General features: G+C 39.5%; 1 protein-coding gene across 4 annotated transcripts in view; it reads left to right on the plus strand.

The window, feature by feature from the left end:
* pbrm1 (polybromo 1) overlaps positions 1-9,264 on the plus strand; it is an 80,057-nt gene extending 70,793 nt beyond the window's left edge. For all 4 annotated transcript variants that reach the window (XM_048606155.1, XM_048606158.1, XM_048606156.1 and 1 more), the window contains 3 exons: positions 6,998-7,077; positions 7,287-7,512; positions 8,723-9,264. In XM_048606155.1, coding sequence (XP_048462112.1) covers positions 6,998-7,077; positions 7,287-7,512; positions 8,723-8,889 — 473 coding nt within the window. In that variant the 3' untranslated portion in view covers positions 8,890-9,264. The remainder of the gene's footprint in view (positions 1-6,997; positions 7,078-7,286; positions 7,513-8,722) is intronic.
* Positions 9,265-9,551: the final 287 nt, after the last annotated feature.

Raw genomic sequence — 9,551 nt, forward strand, 5'->3', positions numbered from 1 at the left:
AACCCCCTTCCCCTCCCCCTTTTCTGATGAAGGGTCTAGGCCCGAAACGTCAGCCTCTCTGCTCCTATGATGCTGCTTGGCCTGCTGTGTTCATCCAGCCCTGCACCTTGTTGTCTCGGATTCTCCAGCATCTGCAGTTCCTACTATCTCTAATACGGGAAGAATGTTTTAGATGACGAGGAATCCAGAATCCAGTGTCACAATTTAAGGATACAGGGTAGGCGTTTAGGACTGAAGTGAGGGGAAAATTCTTCACCCAAAGAGTGGTGTGTCTGTGGAATTCTCTGCCATAAAAAGCAGTTGAGGCCAAAACATTGAATGTTTTCAAGAAGGAATTGTATGTAGTTCTTAGACCTAAAGAGATCAAAAGGTATGGAGAGAACGCGACAAGAGATACTGAGTTGGATGATCAGCCATGATCATATTGAATGGCAACACGGACTCGAAGGGCTGAAATGCATATTCCTGCTCCTATTTTCTATGTTTCTAGAAATACTGGGACAGTATTTCCTAGAATTTTGAAGAATGAGAGGTTATCTAATTCAAACTTACAAAATTTGTACTGGGCATGACAGAGTGCATATAGGTAAGATATTTCCCCTAATAAAAACAGAAAGTGCCAGAGCAACTCAGCAGATCTGGTAGCATCTATCAATAGAGAAACGCAGTTATTGTTTCGAGTCCAAGCAATTAATGATAGGTTTGACTTGTAGCTCTGGTGCTGCAACTAACTCACAGCAATCATGCCTTGCTTCTTGTGCCAGAATTGATATTCTGCAGATTTTGGTTACACTTACAGCTTTACAGCACAGAAGATCATATGTTACATCGTGTTCATGGCAGGTCTTGTTGAGTAGTTCTCTCAGTTTCAATGCCAGGCTCTGCCAAATGGATCTATAGTTTGCTTCTGTCAGGTGCCTAACCAATTTTATTTTGAAATCATACATCAACTCTGCTACTGACATCCTTTAGAAACAGTGAGTTCTAGGCCATTATCACACATCACATAAAATGTTCTTCTTCACATACCCTGTATTGGTCACTCATAATCTTCAATCTAGCACTTCTAAACTTTGTGCCATCAACTAATGAGAACAGTGTTATTTTTGTCTTGCTTGTCTAACCCTGTTATGATCCTGGACATCTGTCAAATTTCTCCTTGATATCCTTTGCTTTAAAGGAGAACAATCCAAGCTTCTCCAACTTAACCTTAGAGCTTAAGTCCCTCTTTCCTAGAGCCATTCTGATAAAGCTCTTGCAAGGACATAAGGTTGGGAGATCAGAACCTGGAAATGTTTCTGGTTAGATTTAAGCAAGTTCAATGGCTGCAAGCAGAAAAGTTGGTGGTGGAGGAGGGAATGTAAGTAGTATGGGGAGTACTGTTGTTGTGGCCTAACTGGAATAAATCCAGTTTCAATACTTCTATTTGTGAAGGCTATGGTCCCATGTACTTTGCTAACCGCTCTCAGTATTTACAGCTCCTCAAAGATCAATGCACATGAACTCCCAGATCTGACTGACCCTTCACCCTCTTCAGAACTGTCCCTTTTTCTTCTTTACTCTTCCATGAAATCTTCGTGTTATTGGCCAGTGTAGCATTTCTTGTCCTTTCCTAATTGCCCTTGAACTCAGTGGCTTGCTCGCCATTTCAGAAGGCAGTTAAGAGTCAACCACATCACAGGGGATCTGGTGTCACGTGGAGGTCAGACCAGATAAGGACGGCAGATTTCCTTCCCTGAAGGACGTTAGTGAACCAGCTGGGCTTTTACAACAATGATTATTTTAACGGTCACCATTACTAAGAGTAGTTTTCAATTGAAGATTTAACTAACTGAATTCAAATCCCCCAGCTGCCGTGGTGGGATTTGAACCATGACCATAAGGTATTAGTCTGAGCCTCTCAATAATTAGTCTATATAGTCTAGATTTATTATCACTATGTAGACAACCTTTGCCTTCTGCCAAAATCCCAAATCTTATACTTGTCTGTAGGAATTATATGGTGTGTTACAGTTCACTCAGGGAATCCCCAAGTTACTGTACTAATGTGCATTTTTTATATGCAAATTGTCATCTGGATCTATGGATAGAGATGGCTATTGCTGAAAAATGTCACCAAATGTCAATTTTCAGAGAATCCTGCCAATTTAAAATATGTGGAAAAAGGGTGCTGATTGTTTAGAAAGTCAACACCAATTGGCCAAGGCATTGCTGTAGAGAAAGCAATGGGAAGCCACCTCATTCTGAACAAACCCACTGGAAACACCTGCGACAAACTCAAACATGGAACTTTTGGTTCCATGCACTACATGGCCTCAAATATATAAGTTTATAATATATTTTTTTAAATAGTGGCCCTGGCACTGACCTTTGGGAAACAATAATTTACCCAGCCTCCAGTCTGAAAAATGATCATTTTCAGTAACTTATTGTTTTCTGGCTTTGGGCAATTTCTTTTTATGCTGACAGTGACTGTCCTACTCGTGAACTTCAGTGTTGTTATCCAGAGTTTTTGTGGTAATTTGCCAAATTCTATCTCAAAATCTGTGGAAACAACACACATTGCATTCCCTTCAACAATCTTCTCAAGTTGTGGTTGGTTGGCTAGCCGAGCTGGTTCTATGTTCCACGGACGTTTCATTACCCTGCTGGGTAACATCATGAGCGTAGCCTCAGATGAAGCGCTGTTGTGTTTTCCCACCTTGTATTTAAATTCTGGTGTCCGTTGAGCTGGGTTATCTCACTTCCGGTTTTCCTTAGCATTGGAGTATATATAGGGTCTAGCTCTATGTTTTTGTTGATGGCCTTCTTAGTGGAGAACCAGGCCTCTAGGAATTCCGGTGCTTGTCTCTGCTTGGCCTGTCCCAGGATCCTGGTGTTGTCCTAATCAAACTGGTGGTTTTCCTTATCCATGTGGATGGAGATGAGTGAGTAGTGGTCGTGTCTTTTTGTTGCTAGTTGATGTTTGTGTACTCTTGTGGCTAATTTTTTTCCTGTCTGTCCAATGTAATGACTACCTAAGAATGAAACCAGAAGGAACTAACACCCGCCACCCCCCAATTCTACGGTGTCCTGAAGGTACACAAACTGGAAGTACCCCTCAGACCCATAGTCTCCCTGCCAGGCACGCCATCACTTGATTAGCCAAGGAGTTACAATGGAGACTAAAGCACCTCACTAGCAAGTCACCACACTCAGCCCAAGACTTCCTCAGTTCCATCAAGGACATAAAAATAGACGACAACGAGACCATGGTATCATTTGACACTATTGCCCTATTCACATCGATAGACATACCACTAGCAAGAGAAACACTGGCAACACTACTAAAACAAGAACAAGACCTGAGGGACACCACCTCCACGGACAACATGCTGAAGTTACTGGACCTATGCCTCACAACCCACTTTACCTTTAACGGCCAAATATATGAACAGATCAACGGGACACCCATGGGATTACCTATCTCCAGATTAATAACTGAAGCAGTGATGCAGAGACTCGAAAGCATGGCCCTTCCGCTAATCCAACCGAAACTATGGATACGATACGTGGACGACACCTTCGTCATTATTAAACGGACCAAACTCGAGGCGACACACGAACTAATAAACAATAGTCTCACCGGGATCAAATTCACCAAGGAAAAGAACAAACAGTTCCCATTCCTGGACATCATGGTGGAACGCAGGACAAATGGGGAATTCCTAACAAAGGTACACAGGAAAGTCACACGCACTGACCAAGTACTGAATTTCAATAGCAACCACCCTAACACCCACAAATGTGAAAACACTATTTAAATGGGCACCAACACACTGCAGCAACACAGAACTACACCAAAAAGAAGAAGAGTACCTCCTCCAAGTATCCAAGGACAATGGATACCCAAACAACTAGGTCAGAAGATGGCTATTACACAAACAACACCAGGAAGATACTGCATGCCCCAACACACTCATCACGCTACCTTATATCAAGAACACATCTGAACTGACCACAAGACTCCTACGACTACTGGGCATCAGAGTAGCATACAAACCCATATCAACCCTACACCAACTGCTAACCCAAACGAAAGATCCGTTACCCACTATGAACAGGACCAATGTCATATACAAGATTCCCTGCAAAGACTGCGACAAACATTACATTGGACAGACAGGAAGAAAATTAGCCACAAGAGTACGCGAACATCAACTAGCAACAAAAAGACACAACCAATACAATTTGAACCTAGGTCTTCATAGATCACTTCGGTCTCTGGATTATTAGTCCAGCAACAATACCAGTCTCCCTTTACAAATGCATGTGGGATCTCTTTGAATGCAAACCTGTTCAAATGGCACTTTTGTCTGATTATTGTTTACAAAATCATACCAACCTATAGTTTCAAAGAGGTTGCAGGAACAGCAACTCATATTCCGCTTGGGAACCCTGCAGCCCAATGGTATCAATGTGGATTTCACAAGCTTCAAAATCTCCCCTCCCCCTACCGCATCCCAAAACCAGCCCAGTTCGTCCCCGCCTCCCTAACCTGTTCTTCCTCCCACCTATCCCCTCCTCCACCTCAAGCCGCACCCCCATCTCCTACCGACCAATCTCATCCCGCCCCCTTGACCTGTCCGTCCTCCCTGGACTGTCCTATCCCCTCCCTAACTCCCCACCTACACTCACCTTTACTGGCTCCATCCCCGCCTCTTCGACCTGTCTGTTTCCTCTCCACCTATCTTCTCCACTATCCATCTTCTATCCGCCTCCCCATCTCTCCCTATTTATTTCAGAACCCCCTTCCCCTTCCCCATTTCTGATGAAGGGTCTAGGCCCGAAACGTCAGCCTTTCTGCTCCTATGATGCTGCTTGGCCTGCTGTGTTCATCCAGCTCTGCACCTTGTTGTCTCTTATAGTTTCAAAGAATTACCTTGCATCCTTTCTTGAATAATGAGGTCACATTTGACATTCTCTGGCACCAACCCCACACAGGGAAGATTGCAAGATGATAACATGTCCTTCACTATTTCCAATCCCACCTCCTTTAGCAATCTGGAATGCAGGCTATCAAACCAAGTGACTTATCTGGTGTAAACAATGCCAGCCTTTCTATTATACACTGTCTGTGAATTTTTATCCAGTCTTTTCCTTCTATCATTTCTGCATCTACCAATATTTTGTTAGCATTCTCCTTTGTAAACAATGGAAGAAAGTATTAATCAAGTATTGTAGCTATGCCCTGCCCCTCAAGGCATTTATCATATTCTTTGTCCCTTGAATGTGTCTTTATCTATTGTGCTACCCACCGAGCTTCTTAGCATGATAGCTACACTGAATCCTTTCAGATATCCTATAATATCCCATAATGTTTGCATGGCTTTATCAGCAGAGGTGGGACTCAGTGGTCTTGGCACACTCAGTTGATTATTTTGCTCTACCACTTAACATGCAAAATAAACCTCAGGGTTTTGATGTTAAAGTTGTCAAGTTGCTGATTAAGTCAGTGGGAGCACTTTCAGAGCACTCTTCCATGTAGTTATTAATGACAGTTGCTGTATTTTCAGTAATTAGTCAGCTGGCTCCATTATTGATCCAGGCATATTTTGTCATATGTGTTCTTTCCAATATATGAAAGAACATTTGATTTGCTATCAGTCCGTCATTTGACTTAACATCTAGGACAAGTGATGATGTCCTTATTGATTCTGTAATCGTAAAGATGACTATTGCAGGAACTTTCAGCAGAATAGCATTAAAGTTGGCACTAAAAATGCAACTTTACTTTTAAAAATTTTGAGGCTCAAAGTTTTGAATTATTTAATTGTTACACTCTGTTTGAATTGCTATCTTTTTATTTTGGAAATTGTTTAAGTTGCTTGTCATTTTCCATACATTTCTAAAGTAGGTGAAGTAGCTTCAGATTAGAGTCTATGGAAAGAAGATACATACTAAATCTGATATAAACAATGCTTTTTTGTAAATTTCCACATTGACCAGGGTTTAAGGTCTGTGACAAAAATGGAAATTGCTGGAAAGCTCAGAAGGTCTGGCAGCATCTGTGGAGAGAAATCAGAATTTACATTTTGGGTCAAGTGACCCTTCCTCAGAACTTGACCTGAAACATTAACTCTGATTTCTCTCCACAGATGCTGCCAAACTTGCTGAGCTTTTCCAGCAATTTTTACTTTTGTCTCTGATTTACAGCGTCCAGTTCTTTCAGTTTAAGATCTGTACTTCCTTACTGGTTTTTGAACAGGGCTACACAGTATTTAAGGAAGATCAGGTAACCTACTCCTAGGTTTTTACAGGTGTTGCTTTAGACCAGCTTCTAGAGTCTTAGGAAGTTAGCTGTAACATTGTTTTGTCCCCATGGAGAATTACTGGACCACCTAGCGTCTCCCAGCAAGGGTAGTATTGAAAACTCAACAGCTGAAGATGTGTTAAAACCAACACCTTTACACTACTCAACACATTTTTACCACTTATTTTTTTCCTCCATCTAGTTAAAATTCAACTGGTAGGAGAATCTAGAACTAGTGGTTATGGTCTCAGAATAGGAGGGATCAACAATTTTAGGACTGAGTCAAGGAGAAATTTCTTTAGTGAGAAAATTATCTATCTTTTTGAATTCTGTATCTTAGAATGCTAATGGTGCTGGTTGTTGAGTGTATTAAAGATTGATGGACTTTTGAAATTCAAGGAATATGTGGTTAGGATGGGAAAGTGGAGTTGTTAGAAATCAGTCATGATTTATTTAGGAGCAGGCTTGAGGGGTTATATGTCTTCTGCACATTCCTTCTGTGGAAAGAAGTCATTATTAAATAAAGATTAATTTCAATAACTTTTCGATAAGTTAATTTAGTTTTTTTTAAAAATCAACAGTTTACTTAAAATAATTATTTTTGTCTTCAGATAATAGTATCAAACTATAGCTGAGCATAGTGAACTTTTGGTTGCGTTTGAACTAAGTTTCACGTAAATTTTCACTATCCCATTTAAACTGCAGGTGTTATAGGTCAGAGTGTGACTACCATGGTGGGAGGATCACCAACTGTGACCACAACAGGAACACCATATGGTCAGCAGGTAAAACAAATTATTTGATTGGGTACTTTTGCAACATATGATTAGCCTTTATGGAACATAATTACTTTCTAATACTAGGCATGATTAAATCAATCCTGTTTAATTAAAAAGAATTACACGTAGATCGCATTTTACAGTAAAAGCTGAGAATTGTAATTTTAATACAATGTAGTTCAACATCTTAATGTTGACAATAATTACTGTTTTAGATTGGTATTCATCCTAATCTTGGAGCTCAGGGTCAGCAGGCTCCACCTCCATATCCTACACAAGTCACAGCTCAACAGACTATCCAGCAGCAGCCATCAACACCAATGTTTGTGGCTCCTCCGCCAAAAACTCAGCGGTTACTGCACTCTGAAGCTTACCTGAGATATATTGAGGGGCTCAGTGCAGACTGTAATACTGTAAGCAAGTGGGACCAGTCCCTTTCAGGTAATATACAATGCATGTAATTAATAATTGCACAATGAATGTAATTAATTAATGCAGCTTTTACAAACACAATACTTCAGATGTTCAAACAGCTGACATGGAGTGATAAACATGGTTCACAATGTATCTATTACATATTTTTTTTAAAGTATCCATTATTTTCATAGCTCCAAATGGGAAAAAGTGAAGCAAGCAAATTTCAATATAGGCAATATGAGATTATCTACTTTGGACCTAAAGAGTACAAAACAGTGTACTTGCTAAAGTTTGAAAAGCTGGTTGGGAGACCAAAAACATAGATCATTAAAGAGGCTAATAATACCAGCTTTTATATCCAGAGAAATAGAGTACAAGTAGTCAAAAATCATGCTTGAACCAAATAATGCTTTGTAGTAAAATTACAAAACAGTTACACACAGACGGTGGAAGATCTTTAGGACTCAACCAACAGCAATTGATACCAGATGAATTGACCATTTTAAAACTGAGATTGATAGATTTTCGTTAAGAGAAGGTATTAAGGAATTTGGCAGAAAGTAGGTATATTCAGTTTAGTAACAGATCAACTATGATCTCATTGGATGGGGAAGCAAACTCAAGAAAACCGAAGGCCTACTCCTGTTCCTGTAGTGTTGTTGACAATAATAATAGGGTTGTTCACTGGTGCTTTTTAAAGGTTTTCTTTAACTCTTTCTTGAAATATAAACATAAATTCAACAAGGCAGCACTCAATCTTGATATTGAATCAGCATATTGAACACAGAAATCAGCACACCTGCTTCACAAACCCCTGATGTTTCAATCATTAAAAATTATTTTAAGATTGATTAAATTAATCCCTGAGAAATTCACTGAAATAGCTTTATAAAATATGGGCCATAACGTCTTCCTTTTCCAAAATTCTGACGAACCTAACCGAGAAAAACCTAATGACAACCTTTAAGCTCATAGCTAGTAAACTAAAAGAAATCCCTACTCAGTCACATTTTATAGATTTGGATTTTTAAATATGTTACTATTCCTAACTGAGGATTTTTAATGCATTTCATAAGTAAATAATTTCCAGTTGCAGGATAGCAAAGGAGGGAACATGAAATAAAAACATAAAATACTGGAAGTATGCAGCATGTCAAGCAGTATCTATGGAGAGAAACAGAGATAAAATTGTAGGGTTAATACGTATATCACAGTGTCTTGTGCTCCTTTACAGCAAGAAGGCAAGATGTCCACCTTACTAAAGAACAAGAGAGCCGGTTGCCCTCTCACTGGTTAAAGAGTAAAGGTGCTCACACGACCATGGTCGATGCACTGTGGCGATTACGTGACATCATGCTCCGGGACACTCTAAATATTCGGCATGCATACAGTCTGGAATAATGTCTGAATTGCTGTTACATTACCACCATTTGTTATGATGCAAGACTTATGTGAAAAGTGTGACTGTGTTTTAGTACCTATGGGGAAATGGTAGTACAATTTATTTTACTGCATTTCTTGTAGGATCAAATTGTATTTGTTTTTATAAAGACTTTTTAAATACACTGTCACTGGACATTTCAATTTACTATTGTTGGACTCTGCTATAGTCTTATGGGAAACCTTATTATATTTTTGCACTGATTCTATCGCTTGGATAGAATTCAGTTTAATTTTTCACTGGTACTTGGGAGGATAAGTATGCTTGCTCAGTACGTTTGTGTTAAAATGAGTCTAATTTGAACATTTTTCATTAATAAAAAAAAGTACATCCAAGGATTGCTAGCACGTCTTTTCGAACCATAAATGATGTGATCACACCTTGTAGATATTATTCAGTAGGCACTGAACTCATACAGTTTGATCTCAATTCAAATGCTTTCCATTCTTTTATTAACCATTAAACAATATTGCTTGTCCATGGGCAATTTGAGAATATTGATTTGCATCATTGATAGTCAGTTACCCACATCACACATGTGACTATCCATGAAAAATAAAGCTTACATCATTTCATCATATCATTGATATGTTCCAAGTTTTCTGTAATTCCCCCTAAAAAA

Source organism: Rhincodon typus, chromosome 16 (assembly GCF_021869965.1).
Source record: "Rhincodon typus isolate 14 chromosome 16, sRhiTyp1.1, whole genome shotgun sequence".
Classification (NCBI taxonomy): Eukaryota; Metazoa; Chordata; class Chondrichthyes; order Orectolobiformes; family Rhincodontidae; genus Rhincodon; species Rhincodon typus.